The 21,006-nt window shown below is 36.8% G+C and overlaps 1 protein-coding gene across 1 annotated transcript in view; it reads right to left on the minus strand.

Moving 5' to 3' along the window:
• LOC124160199 (prosaposin) overlaps window positions 1-15,912 on the minus strand; it is a 30,864-nt gene extending 14,952 nt beyond the window's left edge. Inside the window, exons 1-12 of the mRNA XM_046535978.1 lie at window positions 15,739-15,912; window positions 15,487-15,577; window positions 15,253-15,400; window positions 12,154-12,354; window positions 11,258-11,377; window positions 10,439-10,597; window positions 7,286-7,480; window positions 6,098-6,214; window positions 5,464-5,620; window positions 3,438-3,586; window positions 3,061-3,195; window positions 2,556-2,690 (exon numbers count right to left, since the gene is read on the minus strand). Of these exons, the coding sequence (XP_046391934.1) occupies window positions 2,556-2,690; window positions 3,061-3,195; window positions 3,438-3,586; window positions 5,464-5,620; window positions 6,098-6,214; window positions 7,286-7,480; window positions 10,439-10,597; window positions 11,258-11,377; window positions 12,154-12,354; window positions 15,253-15,400; window positions 15,487-15,577; window positions 15,739-15,775 (1,644 nt within the window). The 5' untranslated portion in view covers window positions 15,776-15,912. The remainder of the gene's footprint in view (window positions 1-2,555; window positions 2,691-3,060; window positions 3,196-3,437; window positions 3,587-5,463; window positions 5,621-6,097; window positions 6,215-7,285; window positions 7,481-10,438; window positions 10,598-11,257; window positions 11,378-12,153; window positions 12,355-15,252; window positions 15,401-15,486; window positions 15,578-15,738) is intronic.
• Between the last annotated feature and the right edge of the window lie 5,094 nt (window positions 15,913-21,006).

Genomic DNA, 21,006 nt, shown 5'->3' on the forward strand with positions numbered 1-21,006 from the left:
TTCATTGATTTTAGGGTTAAAACGATGTCTGCCAAAAGGAAAACTTACACAATAAAAGAAAAGTTGGGCATAATCGACAGAGTGAAACGCGGTGATTCAAAATCAAGTTTATTCAGGGAGTTTGGTGTTCCTGAAGGAACTATTCGTGGTTGGATGAAAGAAGAAGATAAATTACGATCATTTGTTGATCAAGTGGATGACGAAATAGGACTTGATAGAAAAAAGGCTAGATTGAGTGCTGCTGGTGATGTGGATGAATGTTTGTTTACGTGGTTTGTTCAGAAGCGCAGTGAAGGTGTTCCATTATCCGGTCCACTTTTACAAGCACAGGCAATTAAATTAAATAAACAAATTGGTGGTGCTCATGATTTTGTTGCTTCTGCTGGCTGGCTATCGAGGTGGAAAATTCGCCACGGGATAGCGCAAGTTAACATGCAAGGAGAATCTCGTTCCAGTGACAGTGAAGCCGCTAGAGAATTCTGTGGGACTTTACGCAAGATGATTGATGAGGGTGAGTACACTGAAGAGCAATTGTATAACTGCGATGAAACCGCTCTCTTCTAGAGATTGCTTCCAACAAAATCACTTGATATTAAGAAGTCGGTAAATAAATCCGGAATAAAAATGAGCAAAGAAAGAGTGACTTTATTACTGTGCGCGAACAAATCAGGAAGTCACAAGTTAAAACCCCTGTGTATTGGTAAAAATCGAAGTCCTCGGTGCTTCAAGCACGTTAATATGACAGCACTACCCATAAATTACAAAAACAGTCAGAATGCCTGGATGACTCGAGACATTTTTTTATCTTGGTTCAATGAAGATTTTGTTCCATCGGTTAAGAGCCACTTAAGATCAAAAAAGTTAGAAGAGAAGGCTCTACTTCTGTTAGATAACTGTCCGGCCCATCCGTCTTCTGAGCTCTTGATATCGAGGGATGGCAAAATAGTGGCTTCGTTTTTACCAAAAAATACGACAGCTCTTATTCAGCCCATGGATCAAGGGATAATTAGAGCATTTAAAGCCCATTATCGGCGGGAATTGCTCACTAGTGTCATAAATTCAGAACTGCAGGTACAAGAATATCTGAAAACAGTCACCCTGAAGAATATGGCTTATAATATTGGATTGGCATGGAAGAAAATAACTTCAGCTACAATCCTAAATTGCTGGTCAAAGTGCGAGTATACAGCGGGCGATAGCATGGAAGACGAAGACGAGTTTTTGGGTTTCACGGAAGAGGACGCACGTGAAGCTTCAGATGTTCTTTCTAATAAACTATTTGTGAGTGATCTCGAGGCCTGGGTTCGCGAAGACGAGGAAACTCCTGTATCGTCTTATAAGAGTGACGATGAAATTGTGGCTGCAGTCCAGAGCCGCGCAAAAACAGCTGCATCATCGGAAGATGAGAGCGAGAATGAAGAAGACGAATGTGAGGTCGAGATGCCAAAAACTGGCCATTTATTACATAATATAAGTGAATTGATGAATTGGTTGGAGGGACAAAGTGATTGCGATAGTATTCATTTGTTGCACTTGCAAAGCATAAAAAATTACGTGACAAAGAAACGCCATCAACTATCGCGGCAAAAGAAAATATCAGAGTATTTTAGTAACTCCCGTTAAAGTAGAGCGTCTAAATCATAAAATAAATATTTTAATAATGTATTACGCAAATAAATTGGCTATAAAAATTACCTTTAAGGGTTTTTTATTGCTTCCCACGTATTTTCCCGTTATAACGCGGTTGTCCGTTAACGCGGGTGTAAGCTATGTCCCCCTAGACCCGCGTTATAACCGAATTTTACTGTACTAAAGAACGAATTGTGGGTTGCGTCACGGCAAGCAATTGAGCGTACTAGCCAGGAAAGCGCAATTTTTTCAAACGTACTAACCAAATACTTTTACCTGTATTTCATTCGGATGGAACTGCGACCGAGAGAAATTGCTGTACTAAGGAGGAAAACGTACTAACCAAGTTCCACTGTACTGCTTTTTACAAACGATGCACACGGTTCGAAAGAGGGAAGCTTGCTGAAGGCTATACACACAATCGGAAGACTCGGAAGTGAATATTAGTCATGTACAGAGGTGGACAAAGGGCTCCCAGCCCGGCCAGCAGAGCAAATCAATTGACGCTCTCCACACTGAATGTGTTAATTAGCACCCATTGTGCTTTATTAAAATGGCACTCATTGCCCAATATAATAGCACCACTTTTAGCATATCTCTACTTACGTGAGAAAGGGTAAAGGCTGTTGATTTTCTGTTGTGAGTAGCTAAAGAAGTAGGAGACCAATCACAAATAAAACAGATAAATAAGTGTCTCTCAATATTTCAAACTCCATGACAAACAACTGTAAATTAAAGTTGGTGAACGATCCCTTTGCGACAAATACACAACATTAATTCTATATTTTGGTATCTCTACATGTAGTTGACTCACTATAATTATGAAGGTCCCTAAGAATACATACAAAGCATGATAAGATTTCTTATTGGGAATCTAGAAAGAACAATATCTAGTTCTGCAGAAAGGCCATGTTTCTAATACATACCTCAGTCTTGTTGTCCTTGAGTACCTTATCCAGCTGCTCAATTGCCATTAAGCACAGAGGGCAAGTAGGCTTATCGCCGACTAAAGGCCTTGTCAGCAGTTGAACTCCAGGGCATACACCCAAACCTGGGCACACCTGAAAATTTTTAAATTTTAACAGATGCAAGGGCATAGAGTGCCAAGAATTTCAAAAAGCATAAAATTAAAGCTATACTGATTAACTTTGAGAGTGTCAGCATTGCTCACAGTGCTTATTCTCAACATGTGAGTAGAGTATTAATCAATCGTAGCACTCACAAAAAATAACATTTTAAAGTTATAAATATGTGATAGATTACACCATCATGAATATAAATTTCAAGTAAAACCAAACAGATTATTCCCCAGTGAAATTCCACGCTAAAGTTAGGGGCAACTATTGCAAACCCATTTAAATATGTGATGAGTGACAACACTACCTGTTGGTCGACTAAAGAATGCTATACTGTAATAATTGTGAGTCATACCTGAGATGGGTCAATCTCCTGGGCCAACAAAGAAACCAAAGCATCACCGTAAGTGTTCACAAAGTCAACACATGACGCACTGATGGAACTTGGCAGCTTTTCACAACCATGGTCGACGATTTCTCTGATTTTCTCCTGAAAGGAAAAGAAGATATTAGCTGAACAAGCAAAGGAAAAGTAGATTGATACAGACTTCTCTTTCAGAGACAAAAAAGGGAAATGACCCACATAAAATCTATGAAGAATCTAAAATTGTTTAATCACTATGGGCACTGTCTCAGTCATTAAAATAGGTAGTATTAGACCACAAAATCATCTTCTGAAAGATGTAAACCACAAAATCATATCAGCACAAGCACCAATGAAAATATAATTACCTCAGTAGCAGGGGTCGTGAGAGCCTGCTGCAGATAATGCAAGAAGTATTCACACAACTCACACACAGGCTTGTTTCCAAGGGTTAAGACAGTCTGTGGCATAGTTCGTTCAATAGGAAGCTGGGCAGTTTCAGGGGCCTGGAGTTCTTCTGTAAAATAGAATTAGTGAAGAATGAAGATGCAGAGATAACTACACTCAGGGATGGGTTGAATAAGTTTCAATGGAACCTTCCACATCTACGTCCAACCATCAACATCCCTCAAAACTGAAGTGTTCCACATACAGGCGGTCCTCGACTTTCGTACACTCGACTTTCGTACAATTCGCACTTTCGTACGTTCAAAATTGACACCTTTTACTCGACTTTCGTACGCTAAATTCGGACTTTCGGACGCTGGTCTGTAATTTTTTTAAAATTCCCGCTATGTTTATTGCGCATCCCAACATTCAATTGTTTCAAATTGCAGTATCGGCAGTATATGCGAACAATATGAACGTATATAATGAAGGGAATTGTTGGTAATTGACTCTGATCTAGGTGATTTATTTGGGAGAGAGACTGCCTGCTATAGGCTCCTTTATCAAGAGAAGAAGAAAGCCTTCATTGAAGATATTTTTCAAAAGAAGTTGACTAGACATCATCGAATAGCTTTCAATAAAACTAGTAAGACCTTCTTTCTAATTGTGTTTTTTCGTTTGAGTGCTGTTTAATTCATGTAAACCTTCAGCAACGATAGTGCACAACATATCACCCGAATTCCGTTTGTCTTTTGTCTTTTTTGAATAACATGCGGAATATACGCGATCACGAATGTCACCTGCCAAACATCGAATTTTGGTGTAAAAATTAAAAGGTATCCAGAGTGCGGGTTCAACGAATACATTTTTTTATGCTACTTGATATGTCCTTTTATTTATAGTGGACGTAATAAGTGGAATGTCAACTTAAACGCCAAGAGGAAGTTTCACTCGATAGCCGACGGAGTTCTTGTTTTTTAAACTTATATTTGCATTTTCTGCGTATTTTCTAAATAAATTATATGATTTGAGGAGTTTTATTAATATATTATTAAAATTAAGTCAATTGAAATGAATTCCATGAAAAAAAAAGGGTTTTAGTGCGTAAATTCCGCTCTTTTGGAACGTAACCCCTAATTAGTATGGAGGTCAATGGTTCGACTTTCGTACAATTCGACTTTCGTACAAGTTTTCGGGAACGCATTGTGTACGAAAGTCGGGGACCGCCTGTATTCCTCATCCAAAAATCAAAATTATTTATTTCAGCTATCATTTCCACTCAGTTCAAGAGATTCTTTCATTTTAAAAAATCATCACCTCATTAACAACAAAAGGTCCACGTATTTAATATTATTTCATCTAAAGAAAACCTCTTCTAACTGATAGCAATCATTAATACTGATGTTCAATACAAAATCATTCATCATTTACACAAATTCACCATTTGAATCCCTAACAGCTTCACAATTAAAAGAATGAACCATCTCCTCAAAGGCAAAGACTGACAGTATGCAATTATCCTACAAATGATTGTCACCTCAACTACCAGGCTACAATCAATTAACATATTACTATTATTAATTATGTACTATTTTATGTATATATAATGTGATATGAATGTATTGTATGATAAGGGCAGAGGCCCTTTATTGTAAACAAAATTTTTTTTTCTTTTCTTCTTTTTGATATGCTGTAATTCTGTAAATTTAATTTGATTCAATTTGACGAAACTATGCAAATGTTCTTGCCTAAAGTGAATAAAAGTTATTATTATTATTATTATTATTAACATATTCACAGCTTTGCACAATCCTGTGTGACACACAAAGCCTATTTTTGCTGTCGCGCATCTTAACTTAGTCATTGGAATCTAATCGAGGAAAATTTCTTTTTCCTATAATACAATTTATAAAAATGAAGTAGTCAATGGTGAAATAGATAACCCAACTTCAATCCATGGATTTTAGTTCACTGACTAGATCTCATTCTTGTAACTCTCTAACTTACTGTGAAGGTCCTTCTCAAGTTTCACTCGAGGGAGATTCGGTTTCTTCAAGCCCTCTTCCTTCCACCCGCCAGTATAAACTTTGCTCAACGGGACATGGCCCAACTCCTCTTCCACGGGCACTACCTGATCAGCAGGAAGAAGGGGAGTGATGGACACCTGCAACAATATTGTTGCATTAACATTGTAACTAGAGACAGCAAAACACAAGAAAAAAGGTTACTCAATACAGTGGCACTATTATAAACCAGGAGTTCTGTTTATCATTACCAGTAAGTAATCGTCAGTAAATTAATTCCAAAAGTTCAAGTTCAGAGTACTTCACAAATTTTCCCCGCTTGATGGAAGACTGGCAAGATAAAATATGGTAGTAACATGCAGCTCTTTTGTTTTGCAAAATACAGAAGAAAAAAATCAAAAGTTTACAAAATATGGATTTTAGTTCACTGACAATTCAGTTAACGATTCACAAAAAAATTACGACACGATTTCCAATGAATATTTTGAATTACAAGCAATGTATTTGGGCACAAAGTAGTCACCTTAATTCTACTAAAATAGTAAAAAAAAATCACTCGCATTATCAACAATGAACAATAGATTTTTATCCCAACACAGAAGTAGCCACTGACTTACCTTGGGTCGTTTGGCTCCATTACAAATGTGAATGGCTTGGCAAGCAGTGGTTGGATTAAGCTCAGAGGTAAGGAATTTGAAGAGGCCATCAAAATAGTTGTCCACCAATCCAAGGCACTGCATAAAGGAAACGATTACTCCAGTATATGGTATGCAAGATACAATTTAACCGTATACTATATGGTTTATAGGAAATTCGATACCCAACACTTATGCTACCAGGAACGCATCCCAATCTCCCAATGTTAAAATGCTTTCGTACAACGCAAATTCAATTAGCGCAAAGATCTCAAGCAAAACATCCCTTGCACTAAGCGAGGCATGGGTGTACACAGGTTTACTAAATTTTGTTTCTCTCTCATGTAAAGTCAGCCAAATTGGACATGATACCTTCCTGCATTTAGCAGTTCATACATGGAATGCTATAAAATGATAAAAATGAAAGGGAGAGTTTGATTACATGAAATGCTGAAAAAGGTGCAATCATTACAACATCTTTTGAAAAATCTTCTCGGGATACCGCGCGGTAGATTTTTCAAAATTTCCAGAGAAGATTTTTCAAAATTTGTTCGCCGGGAAAGTGTTAAATCATATTTTACAACATCTATTTTATCACTATGACACAATTTACCCACATAGAAAACACTCAAAGTACCTACTTAAGGAAATAACCAGAATGCAAATGCTGCTTGCTCTAAAAGAGCACTGAAATGCTACTTTCTTTTATTTCTGTTTCATAGATTGACACTAAAGAAAATTCCAGAGTCCATTCAACCTTTCTGTCATGTTTCCAATGAAAATTAAAGTCCCTCAGATTTATGGCCTCCCTGGTTTTTCGGAGTGCGGGACATCCTAATATTAAATGGATTTTAAATTCAAAAGAACTCAACAGATTATCTACCTTTAAAAATGCCATTAACACATTGTTACCGGGGTAAGCTAATGTTTAGAATATAACTTTACCCAATCAAACGTTATGATGCATCAATTCATTATGAATAACGAACAACAACTGAAAAAATACTAACGAATACGTATAGTACCCTTATAAATTGTTTAGGTTGACGTGCCTAAATGACGAGAATCTTAGTCATCCGTCCGGAACGTTCGGGAAAAAAATGACGAGAATTATCGCCATCCGTACGCAATGTGTTAAAAGTTAGAACTAGAAAAATGGGAATGACAAACCTCAGACTTGAAAGATCCTGTTTGCTTGCACAATCCTTCCAAGACAAGCTTGAATTCATCTTCAGTCGTGTTAGTAACAAGGACGTCACGCAAATGGACAACCAGCTGCTCACAAAGCTCACAGGGCACGTCCTCCCCTGCCTCCAAGTCATGAGACAAAGTGCCAGTGGACGACTCATTGATGATCTGGACTTCCTGAAATTGTTGAAAATGTTGTCTTTACTGCTAATAGGAAATGAGAGTCTATTTATAAAATAATCAGCCGGAAATCTATCCATTTCAAAGGAATGATTTCAAGAATACAAAACACACACTTATCATTTATGAAAATTCTTTCTTCTCTGTTAAACATAGATTTTCTAAAGAAGAACATGAAACAAGTATTTAAGTATACCGGGACCAGCCACGGAGATAACTTTTACGGAGTCACCCGCAATGCACAAATAGTGCGAAAAATCCACAGGGGAAAAATCATTCGCCTTGACCGGGATTTGAACCCGGATCCCTCGATTTCCAGCCGAGTGCTTTGGACAAATTTCCACAGGGGAGAATGACGCCTCAGTAGCTTAACTGGCTAAAGCACTCGGCCGGAAATAGAAGGATTCGGGTTCGAATCCCGGTCAAGGCGAATGATTTTTTCTCTGTGGATTTTTCGCACTATGAAACAAGTAAATTTGTCATGTCCGTGGGTTAAAAGTTATTTACACCTAGGGAGCAATTCCACACGTAAAAATCATTTAGCTATTAATCCAGGCTTCAAACCCGGATCTGACAATTGCTGTTCAAGTATGCACCCAGTACCATCACAAAGCTATCTTCTTCCAAGGCCAATTTCAAACTGAAATTCAATATTGGAAACAAATTTTCTTGTTGTAACAAGTGTCCCAAAAGACCTGCAACTGAGTGAGCCCAGTTGACATTCCAGTAAAGCCAAATGATTTGTTCATGGCAACCTTTGGTGTAAATAAAGATCTGCTTTTTGCAAAGAATTGTCGGGACCAACCCAATGCACCAAGAATGGTAAAATAAATTATGCCAGCCATATTCAAGTTATTATTTCTTTAAAAAAAATTTCAACCCTTAGAAACTAAAGGTGTCGATAAAAAGGCTCAAGGTTTATAATAATTTTTCAATCATTTACTATCGATAAGTATTAATATATTAAAATGACAATGTTTTCATTTAAACATCAATGTGTTCAGAAGACAAGACCACAATTTTGGCATCATTTGTGATGAAATAGCCATGCAAAAAAAAATTTCAAATAGAAACTGAAATTTCAAAAATCAGGCTCAATCTCTCTGGGAGTGAAAATGGAAATCGCTATGAGAGTGAATGCGTTATTACACAGATCTGTCATGTTGATTACCTGTAACAAGAATGTGCCAATGCAGAAGTTGGCATTAGAAACTCAAGCAGTTGTAGTATTTGGTAGCCTTTCACTACTACTCTTTACCTTTTAGTACAAGTATTCTATAGTTGGGATTAAAATTAATTGTTAAAAATTAAGTCAACCATTTCATTAAATTGCTACTTTAAAAAAAGTTAACTTCGAACGTTTACTGATGACAATTTTATATTAACAGATTCCAGACTGTCATCAGTTAATTTTATTAATTAAATTTTGGTGAATGTCGATAGGTTCGACTTTGGCCTCGCAGCTATCCCAAGGGAGAAAGTGAATAATAGAAGGGTTTCTAATATCACATTATATCAAGGTAAATGAGCAAGAAGGAAATGAATAGGCCACATGAATACATCCAAACAAAAGAGAGGTTGAGAGTATAGGCCACTCAAGTTTTGGAGTGCACCCTTAAATGGGAATACACAAAGACCACTAAAAGACAATGGCCATGACGGCACGCATGCCTCCTCGATGACATCATAATATCTAAGAATAAATTTATTCTATTGAAACAATGAAAACAAAGAAGTTTCATTGCCTAAATCTTAAAGGATTGCTATGTACTTAAGAATTTTTTTATCAAAATCAAGCCTGAAAAACTGCGAGGGATCACATTCTGAGAACTAGAATATCTCTGACATGCTATTAACCAAATTCTAAATACTATTATTATCCTTTCACAAAGATACTTCTAGGCCTTAGCTACAGTGAAGATTTATATAAATTAAACATCTTTAACACATTCAGTGCGAAGCACGTTAATTGACGTGGTCCCGTCCCAGCCGAGAAACGGACCACGTCCATTGGCGTGCTCTGCCGCGAGCCCTTTCTCCACCTCTGTACGTGGCTAATATCCACTTCCGAGTCTTCTGATCATGAGTATCAAGGCTGTAGCCAGGGGGGGGTTGAAGGGGGATTGATCCCCCCCCAAAATGAAAAAAATTAAATAGATACTTTATGCTCGCTTGGTGCTCACACGACAATATTATACAGCGGCACAGGGACATCTAGTAGTCCAATGCGACGTAAGTCAATAATTATCTAAGCGAATTTGTTGGTGCAGAGTGTGTAGTTGTAGTGCAGTGTGTGAAATAATAGTGCTGTGAATTAGTAGAGAGGTGAGTGACTTATGAGCCTCCTGAGGGGCCGCAGAATTGACATCGACACCGAGGAGTTAATTCATTTGCAAAAAAAAGCTAGAAGTCTAAATTCAATTTTATAATAATATTTTTATATTTTCCTTTAAGGGTTTATAATAAATATGTATATTTAAACGTATACGCTATTTTATTTAACTTATAAAAATAATTTTGTTTGTCTACTATTCCATAAAACCCCCCCGAAAATATTTTCTGGCTACGGGCTTGGTGAGTATGGCCTTCAGCAAGCTTTCCTCTTCCGAACCGTGTGTGCCGTTTGTAAAAAGCAGTAATTGAATGGAAGTTATGGTGCAGAAATCTCCCTCTATTTTTCTTTCTTATTTTTATGGCCAATTTTGATGACTTTAATGAAAATCGGCCCCGCATTGAATGTGTTACTTGAGAATAATTTGCTATTAGCCTAATTTAAAGCATGCAATGAGGATGAAAGTAAGCATGTTGTACCTCATTTACCCTAAATAGCTTTTATGACTTTTCATTTCTATGTATAAAAAAAATGTTAATCATCAGTACAACCATTTCTGGATGAAATGGTTGAAATAATTGGCAAATACTTTAAAAGCTGCTCCACAATTGTTTCCAACTTACAGGTTTCTTGTGCTGGTGGTAATTGGCATGACAAACTCCAGCAAGGTCACAGACTGCTTTAGGGTGGAGATTATTAGTCAGATGGTTGTAGATTGTGTTCAGGTGAGCAACAACAAGAGATGAGCAACCATCAGACAAGCTTCCAGTCTTGCCACAGAGCTGAAAAATAAATTACAAATACATCATCAAATAATTTTTTTTTCAGAGAATTTAAACCTGTGTGGTAAACCGAGTAGGCAATAAGTCCATCACATTCGAGAAAATCTACCAAGAGAATAACATCATTCAAATAGAAAATAAATAATTGACTATTGAGCCAACAAAATCATTCTGGGAATGCCATTATCTTATTTTCCATTAAAAATATATACTATCGCATGAATACAACATAAAATTAACAGCATCGCTTGGTCATGAGATTCTACTGCATGAAAATAATATCATTGTTATTAGTAATCACTAAAAATTGCAACCAAAATGTGAGAAAATATTTCATGATACCATTAACCAATTAGGAAAAGCATACTAGAAAACATTTTTCACCAACCCATATTCAAAGAAGGCCTTCAGAAGTATGAATAACATACTCGTATCATTATTATCCATCTTAATATTTAACTACTTGACACTTCTTTCCCGTTATTCAATATTTTAGATGCAAATGATGAATTCCCAAGAAATATTTCAATGTGAAATTAATGTCACACAAGAAGAAAATGGCAAGACGTTTGTGCATAATCACTTTTCTATCCTACTGGAGTAAACCATAGTAACTGCAAAATAAAGAATGGAAAGGTAAAAAAATAATAAAATATTCACCTCCAGAAGTTCTTCCATAAATTGGTCCCGGTTCATCCCTTGGAACCTGTCCTTCATAGTTGCAACGACGACTCGACAGCCATTGCAGTCATCACTATTCTTGGATACAGCCAGATTGGCCTACGATGAGACAACCATCACAGTGCATTAATCACAAAAAAGCAAAATAGCCAAAAAAATTATTTGTTGTGTTCTATTCTCATTCACTAGATAAAATTTTAAAAAAATAAATAAATACAAGACTCATAATGTAAATTCATATAATTTTCTTCTAAGGTATCTTTTTCTATAGCTAAAACAGTTCTCCTAGCACATGCTTCAGTTTGCCAACTGAAAAATTAAAACTAGGCCTTTAGATGCAGGTTGGAGTGCCAGAGAAACTGTCGTCCCAGAATTGACTATTTCACGCAGTGAAAACCGAATGCTATGGAAATATGAGACTCTTAATAGCCTGATCATCAGTAAACTCTACTTGCACCTTAATTTCCCCACTACAACTGCTTAAGATTCACCCATGACTGAATTAGATCTCTTCTTTTCAACTTCCTCTAAAGTTAATGGATTGAATGGATATTACTCCTGAGAGCTGCAAATAACAATCATGTCTTAAGGGTCACTCTAGATCATTTACAATATCAACAAACAATTGATATAGGAAATACATACTAACTATCCCTCCACCTACTTCCTTACTGATACAATATTATTTCTTTCCCAGTACCTATAATATTACACACCATTAATAAAACACAATTTTCTCTCTACAGACATAAAAAATCACTCGCTACATAAGAGTACATATCCCTGAAGTAATACCACATTTTACAGAATTGTCACATTAAGGTACATCTAAAACATTTGAATGCATAACGAGAACATGTTGAGTGGACATTTACCTTGTACTCCGCAAGAAGTTGGTCATTACGTGCACTGTTGCACAATCCAGCAACAGAGCACACCATCTGTGGATTCATTTGAGATGCAAGAGTCTCAACCAACTCTGGTATGAACTCATCCACCATTTTGATGCATTCTTGAGTGACAATTTTGACTGGAATCAGCTTACAGCTTCCCTCAAAAACTTCCTTCAGCTCCTCCTGAATAAATGCGAAAGGAAAAATAATCACATTATCAGGATTCAGGATGAAAAAAATACACCACCAGAATAGAGGGGGATTTTAATTCTACAGTCAATCCAAGTCTCAATTTGGATTCATGAAATATATTTTTACTCTGCTTAGGCATTCCACTTCATATCAGAAAAATCAATGCATATTAGGACTTATTAGTTAAGCACAACATAGGAAATTTTACACCAATATTACACACCTTTTAAATGACCACATGATTTGATAATAGGCCCAACCGATCCAAATATGTTCAATCCATCAGTATTGAGGCAAAGCAATGTAGCTGAGAATAATTTGGAATTATACCTGATATGAGTCTAACCAGCAGAAAGTCAATTGTGGAAGGATTCAACAGGTGATTCATGCAAATAATCATGAGGATCAAAAGGGTTAATAGATTGAGCAAAAGGCAAATTGAGACAGGTAGAGAAGTATGAAAATTAGGAGAGGAATACTGGACAACTTAATAGGCCACATCACAGTCTAATCAATAGAATCACTGAAGAGCAAGAGATTAGGAGGAATGGTTAAGAGAGACATTGATCAGATGATGATGAATGTGAAAGACAGAAAATAAATAGGCATGAAAATATACATATATGATGATAAATATGATGGAAAGATGCATGGTATATCAATCCTAAGATTATTATATGATGATGACGAATCAAACTATGCTGAAGCTAACAGGGTAAGTTCTGGAATTTGAATGCCCTGACTATTTGCTGAAAATAATCTTCATTTCCCCAGAATTATTCACTCTCTCCATAACTCCATTGCATAAAATTTTCCCTAGGCTCAATCATGGCCAACTTCACCAGTAATTCAAGTTTGCACAGAATTACACATTGTAGTTACTTTGGGTTATTTAGAGTAGCCAGCATTATGATTAAATTTTCAACCACAGAAACATTGCAAAGCTGAGCACAGAGCAGAGGATTTTTTTCTACAATTTGATAAAAGTGAGAAAACATAAAAATATTTAAATCAGACATGTACCCAGATTCCTCACACCTCTTTAAGGCCTGTTTACATGGTACATTAACACATACGGGTTAGTGTCTAAATGTATGAATGCGAGAATGAACATCAAAATGTACCGTGTAACTACCCAACTTGTGCAAATGCATGCACAGAAAATAGAACCTGTTCTAATTTGGTTCATGCATTCGTACATGTTCCGTTCCGGTCCACAAAAATCATTCATGCAAACAGACATAAACTTGTACGTGTGAATGTAACATGTAAACAAGCCTTTAGAACTACCTACTTGGAGGTGCACTGGCAGGTAATGCCAAAGGTATTTCAATTAAATGCAATACCGTTGAGAAAAAATTTCTGTTTCATCATGTTTTGATATGTCAACATGCTTCTTTTTTACTATTACTCGCATTTCATACATTAAATTTTAGTTGTAAGATTAATTTCCTGATTTTCATACAAGAGTTTAGTGGCTGTATAAATATTAAAAAAATTATTATTGAAAAATTAGCTCCCTCAAAGTCGATATTTTGCCTAGTGGCACTGTTCGGGTGAAAAGCAAAAACCGATGTATTGGCCTGCAGCACTAAGAGGGTTAAAATGTCAAAAGAGATGAAATTCCATTGGTACATGAAGCACTTCATTTATAAATTCACGCAAAAATTTTTAAATATGCATCCATAAACTAATTTTTTTATACAGACTGACTAAATTAGAGTTTCATCCTTCCTTTGCAATGCATGAGATAGAGCAGTTACAGGAGGAATATTGAAGGATAATCCCTCAAAGAAGAACTAGAGAAGTGCTTTGAATGAATAAAGGAGGACACCAAGAAGAAGAACAGCAGGAAAATGAATGAGAGAAAGGTGTAAATTGAGGCTTCAACCAATCATAGAATTGTAGTACTATAATTATTCAGCGTAAAAAGAAGAGGACGTCCACGCCTAAAATGCCAAGATGGAGTGGAAGCAGACCTGGCTACTTTGGGGATAAGAGGATGGAGAAATAAGGCCATTAAGAGGGAGGAATGGAGGAAGATTGTATTGAAGGCCAAAGCTGACAAAAAGCTGTAGCACCAAGGAAGAGAGAGAGAGAGATAGTATGAATAGCATGAGGAAGTTTCTGGACAAGGTGGATAGGACACATGGTGGATGACTGTGGAACACACAAATAGGTAATGGGATGTTGGAGCCTTTGGTGTAGAGAAGAACATTAAGTACGCATTATAGAATCTGGCAGAAGGAAAACAGGTGTTATGAATAGAATCAAGGGAGTACACCACATAAGTGGCCAAGCTAAACTGATAGTTTTGATACGTATTAGATTTAGTGAGTAACCAGCAGTAGCTTCACTGTTTCCTGACTAGGTAGCCTCACTCTTGACTACTATTGAGGGCTAGTCTTTTCGCTTATTGGTTTTTGTTACCAACCATTAAGGTTTTATCATAAATATGAGAAAACTAAGCAACCTAAGTAGGTTCATTATCTTACATTTAAACTTCGGTAGAATATAAAATTATTAGAAATTCCATAGATTCACATAAATATTTACTAATTCTATTTCGTCGGAATAAAACCACTTTATTAAATTCTGAAAATAACCTGAACTACCCCTTGGCCTTGATTGCGATTCAAAGTGAGCCCCGTTACAGATTCCGAAAGAGACGATCATTGGCATAACAAAAGGTCCTCCGTTTCGCAGATATGGAAATTCAAGTTATATCATTGCATTGAATTAATTGAGGTACAGGGAAAATGTTCATTATACAGTTATTTGAAACGGTCAGCACTTGTTTTGTGAGCCACCAAGTTTCCATGAGAGATACTTCCGAAAAAAAGGGAATAATACTAAAATTAGCACTTATATTGTCACGACAAACAATACCTGTGTTTCGTTGCTCTCAAGCTGTGCCCTTGCTTGAGTCACCATGTCCTTGCATATATTACAAATATCGCCATTATCTTCAGGTAATGTTTGACGTTCCCAAACTGATTGTATACAATGCTTCACAGCATTGCAGCTTTTGGCATTCCTGCAAAATAAATCGGCTACGTCAAACATCGACTACGGCAACTAAACATAAGCATCATTCCAAAATACGGCAAACATTGTACCTACCTTAAATTATTGCACCAATAAGCTTGGCCTTTCGAACACATTTCTTTTCCAAGTAATCCCATGGAATGCACACCAAGAAGGCATTGCACAGCTACAGAACATGGAAAGAAGCAAAATAACCTCCATTACTATAAAAAGATTGATAAAACGAAATTTCAGAAATCATGTGTGGTAATGAGATTACCATTATTGCCTCGCTAAACACACATATTTGAGTAATTATTCAATATGCTACCTTGTGGATACACTTACCGCAAAGCGCTGCGATGATGAACAATTTACCATACATCTTTCTGCAGCCGGTGGGCACACAGAAGTTCAAAACACAGAATCCAGCTTCCACAACGCAATAAAAGTGACAGGCAACTTCACATGAGCAATGTCGATGTCGATATCGCGTCACGATCAGCTGACGGTGAGTTTGCGCACGCTGCGCGTCCTGCGCATGCTCAAGTTAACTAAATTACTGTAAATTAATTACTTCATAATATTTTATACATGTATTGGCTATAGTATTGAAAAATATTTACGTTTTCATTTTATAATTATTACTAGTTCATGTGCAACTTTTTTCTGATATGTGTTTTGCTTTTGATAGTTTGGTAAAACCACGCGCCATTTTTAAGAAATAGGAAATCATAAACCTAAGAAACTAGTTGGAATTGATTAATGTCTCATTGATATAAGCCATAAATATATATTAGTTTTTCATATTTTTGAAAATAAGACTGTTGAAACTAATCTTTGAAAGATTTTAATATGGAAAAAGAGAATGAGCTGCCACCCCAAGGTCAAAGTATTTGCAGGGAGGAATGGCCTCCGTGAATTCATACATCAGAGCTCTGAAGGTTGAGCTTTCGCGAGAAGAAACAGAGATAGCATCAATAAAAAATATTCCCATTGATATCAGTTAAAAATAAATAATCAATCCTCTCATTATTTTAAAATCATAGCTAAATCAAATTAACATCATGCCAATACTTCCGTATCCGTCTTGCATCACTCAAAAGAAATCTTTGCCATACGAAATGAACATACTATTTCCATTCATGAGATGCGTAATTACAAAATTAGCATATTAATAACCTGTAGTCAAAGACAATTTGGTATGCTTTCGTAAAACTTTGCAAAAAAAAAAACATAATTTTGGCGAAGACCACGAAAATTGGCTTATAATTGATAAATTTGGACCACTATCACATGCAAGGACGGAACCAGGATTTTTTCTGGGGGGGTCTGACAGGCAAATGGTCTTCTAATATTTGGAATTAAAACTACATGCAACAATTACTATACGAAATATACTCTTAATTTTAATACATATAAAGGTATAATTTATATTAAATTATAAAATGTATTGATATTTGTATTTAAAATCTCGTCTATTTTTTAAGCGCCAGGGAAGGCACGTGGCACCGTTCCTCCCCCCACTAAATTCGCCTATGTGATCTTCCAAACTTCCGAAAAGATGTTTTAAAAAGAATTTTTCCCTGGAACTTATTTTTTTGTGCAGTTCGGACAGCCGATATGATGCTAAATTGAAACAGTCATCGGCAACCCATGACCCTAATGATAATAACCCTAATATTCAACGGTCTGTAGGACCTCTGATGGTTCGCACAATCCTCTGATGGTTCGCTTGGGGTAGTGGTAGCGTGCACGATTCAAAGGAAAGATTTCCCGAAGGACCGTAGTTCAAGACTATGCCATGGCATTATTTTTTGTTGTCTTCATTGTGATCATACGACATCAAGTTTATCATTAATTATAATTGCAGTAATCATTGACATGAGACAATTTTTTAATCATCATTATGGCGTTAAGGTATTTTAGCAGTGCCATTACAAACGCAGAGATACGATGACGACAAGGGTTGAGGTGCGCTAAAATGTTAATTTTTTCTTTGCTTATACTGACCAACTTCCACATTAAAAATGAAAACCACTCTTGCAAGAGCACATACCATTAAAGGCTCGCGGCAAGCAACAATATGCGTACAGGCATAATTAATAAGAACACAAAGCGAATATAAAATGCCATATATCTCGAACACTTGTAATTCACATTACTCCAAAGGGAGTTTACTTACTCAGTACATACCTCAGTACCTTGTACTCAGTACCTACCAGTTTACCTCAGTAGCAGTGCTAAAAGAACCATTCTGAAATATAATTTCAACTAACAAATAGGATGAAATAAAAGTTGATAACCCTGGACCGGGCGCGCTGGCGTATAAAATACGTCAATCTTTGAAAACCAAGGATTTCGACATTGTACGTACATTCTGGGCTATAATGGTCTCGTGTATTCTTACAATGTACTTTGACTGCCTATATTGCGAGTTTTCAAAGTTCGAGGTATTGTAGCTAATTTTTTAGATCAGCAAGATGGACCCGTCACCAGTGGAGTACAAATTACGCCGCGCGACCTGCCGTGTACCTTTATATCTGTATCACCTATAAATGTACTAATTTCAACAAATAAAGATTAACTTTAACAAAAATCGTTTGTTATCATATATGCACATATCATGGGCAAAGTACGCATTTTGCCCGGTCGTGTAAAAAAACAGTCGCGCCATAATTCTTTAACCAAACTACTTTCAGTTTATAAATTACGTAGGTCTACGCGGAAGATGCTATATTTTGACTCAACACACTTTCTGATGTGACTGAGGTACCTATTAAGTAAATTATTATAATATGAATATCAATTTGATCTTACAATACCTTCAAATGATCTTCAAAACAGAATATCATCGATAGGCAAGAGTCAGGAGCAGCCTTGAACCATTTATTCCGTATAGCTTGTGCTTAAGGCACGGGAATGAATATCTTCTCCAGGCTTTTGTTTCGACGTCGAGATGAAATTTGGAACAAAAAATCATTAATAATTCTATTTTGAATTATGTTTTCGGTACTAGACGACATTTTTAGGAAGCAAACTCCACCGATTCCCGGAAACTCTCGCCGCGCTAAAGAAGGCGACGGAATACAGCGATACTCCACTGGTGACTACTGCCTTGTGACGTCACATCTCAATCAAGATGGAGGCACTGTGTTTCAGCGCAACATGAAATTTTCCGACTTTCAAAACGTTTTAAAGTGCATACCCCAGATGCAGAAAATAAAAGTGACTATACTAATGTTTCTTTTTTAGGCTAAACTTTCAAATTCAGCAATAAAAAAAAATTAGTGCACTTCCCTATTAGATTCATACCATTACGACATTTACGATGTGGGAGCCTGAAATACCCAGAGACATTACTCGTCTAAGGTAGTATTCTCTTTGGTACTCTTTCGATTGATGATTGAATTCGAAAATAAATATATTCTTAATTTTTCATTCATTACCGCAGGAATCAGTTAAATTTTTTTCTTCGACATACGGAAAACCTTTCTCTATAAAAGTCAATTACCCTGTATCGTCCGATCCCTTTATTATTTTACAAATATCCTTCCATCTATCTTGGGCTGTGACGTCCCCTCGACCTTTTTACTTGTTCACATCCCACAGTAAAAACATATTCCTTCTCCAGGATACAATCCAGTGAACTTGGGCGGATTCAAGATTATTTTCTGGGGGGGTGTTCGGGGTACATGAGTCTGAAAGGCAAACGGTCCTCTCATATTTGGGATGAAGAACAACAATTACTGTACGAAATATATTCTTCATCTTCATAAGACGTAACACGAAACAAAACGACAGTAATGATATCGGGACCGTATTAAAAATCTTGTCTATTTTTAAAGCGTCAGGGAGGAGTAGGGAATAAGAAATTCGGCTATGCCTGAGAATGAATATACTTTACGTCAGAAGTTTTCTTATAGATTATTGCATCCATCAAAATTGCTTTTCAATAAAAAAAACTAGATGCTAAAAGTTATCTGTAGAAGTTCGACCAAAGAAATGCGATTCATTGGCCAGGATAATGTAATTAAATAAATGTATTTTCACCATGGATTTTTAGACCAATCTCTGCTTCCGGACGCTGCCATGGCAACGAAGGCGCCAAAAAGCAGGGCAGTTGCGATCGCGGAAGAATTCGAAATGTAAGTGCGTTACGATCGAGAATTGTGACAGATAGAGAGAGAGGTCTTGAGTCACGAATGCAACGCCCGATGACACAGACTGGGGAAACTGACTCACATTATGCCGACACTAGCCTTGAGTGCGTACGGAGAACTGCACGACAAAGCGGACTGTGATAGCCTTCGCCCTACAGCTCCTCCGCAAGGAACATCATCATAGTATTCTAACGATTTAAGTGGATTTGCATGGAGAAACTCGCGAATCACCGCGGCGCATCACCGCGCCCTTTCCGCATTGAACTTCAATTTTCAACTCACAATAAGGCGTATTCCCTTCTATTTATAAATCTTTTTCTCTTCCTCATCCTTCCCTGCTTACCTAACATTTTTCCCTCTGTGTAATATTTCTTGCCCGCCGCGTGAATGGTGGTGAAATTCATATGAATTGCCATGTGAAAAATTTCCCCTGAACCGGGAATCGAACCGCGGACTTGACTTCCCGGAATTTTTTTCTCATCTCAATTAATGTAAATTCGTCCCCATCACACGGCTTTTAGCATCCTCGCAAAACAGTTTCGTTCCCTTATCTCCTCTGGAATATTACCACGTGACCTTGACCACCAGCCCTTCGCCCACCAGTCCAGTACTTCGTCGTCTCTCTTAGCCGTCGCGTTTTCGCGCGCTTGAAAATTTTCACTTTTCATTTAATTGCGAAAAATAGCAAAAATCTGAATGCGTGAAATGCGTACTCCAGGAGTAATAATCTTTCGATTTAGGCAATTTAAAAATAATAGGAAACCACCCTATTCACCTTCTCCATTCTCCTCTATACCTCAATCCATATCTCGATTGCCTACAGCCTTTTCGCTTCCTCTTTCTACATCGTCCAAGTTTCCGCATCTTAAAGCGCTACACTGTAGACAGGACTCTCCTCTAGCTTTTCATTTACTTTATTTGATAGCGGAATTTCATTACGTCGCGCGTGAAATACAAGCATGAAAATATCCCATATTTTAGCCTGCCGCGTGAACGATAGAGAAATCCAGACTGATTGCGTGGGTGATTTAAAACTAAGTTACAATGCCACCACGTAAGCGATTAGAATGGATTTTTAGTTATTTTATGAATGCTTAGTAAACTATTATTCCATAGAAACTTAGATTACTTTCATGCAGTGATATAGTCGTGGATTTCCGAGTGCGGGGATGCTAAAAAATTGTTTCAGAAAATGACTCAAGAACTTCATTAATCAAGTCTACCAATTTATGTGAAATATTATTTTGTATTTAATCATTATATTTAAGTCGATTCCAACGATAGATTGGCTTAAAATGTATAAATATTAGTGAGATTAAAATAGTAGAAAACTATTCTAACTAAAACACGTGCCAATATTCCTATTCATACAACTTATGGGGCGAATTTGTAGGGTTGTTACTAAGGGGTAACCATTTTTTTTACCTCGAGTCCAGAATATCCAGAAAGACTG

The sequence above is a fragment of the Ischnura elegans genome, chromosome 6 (assembly GCF_921293095.1).
Source record: "Ischnura elegans chromosome 6, ioIscEleg1.1, whole genome shotgun sequence".
NCBI lineage: Eukaryota > Metazoa > Arthropoda > Insecta > Odonata > Coenagrionidae > Ischnura > Ischnura elegans.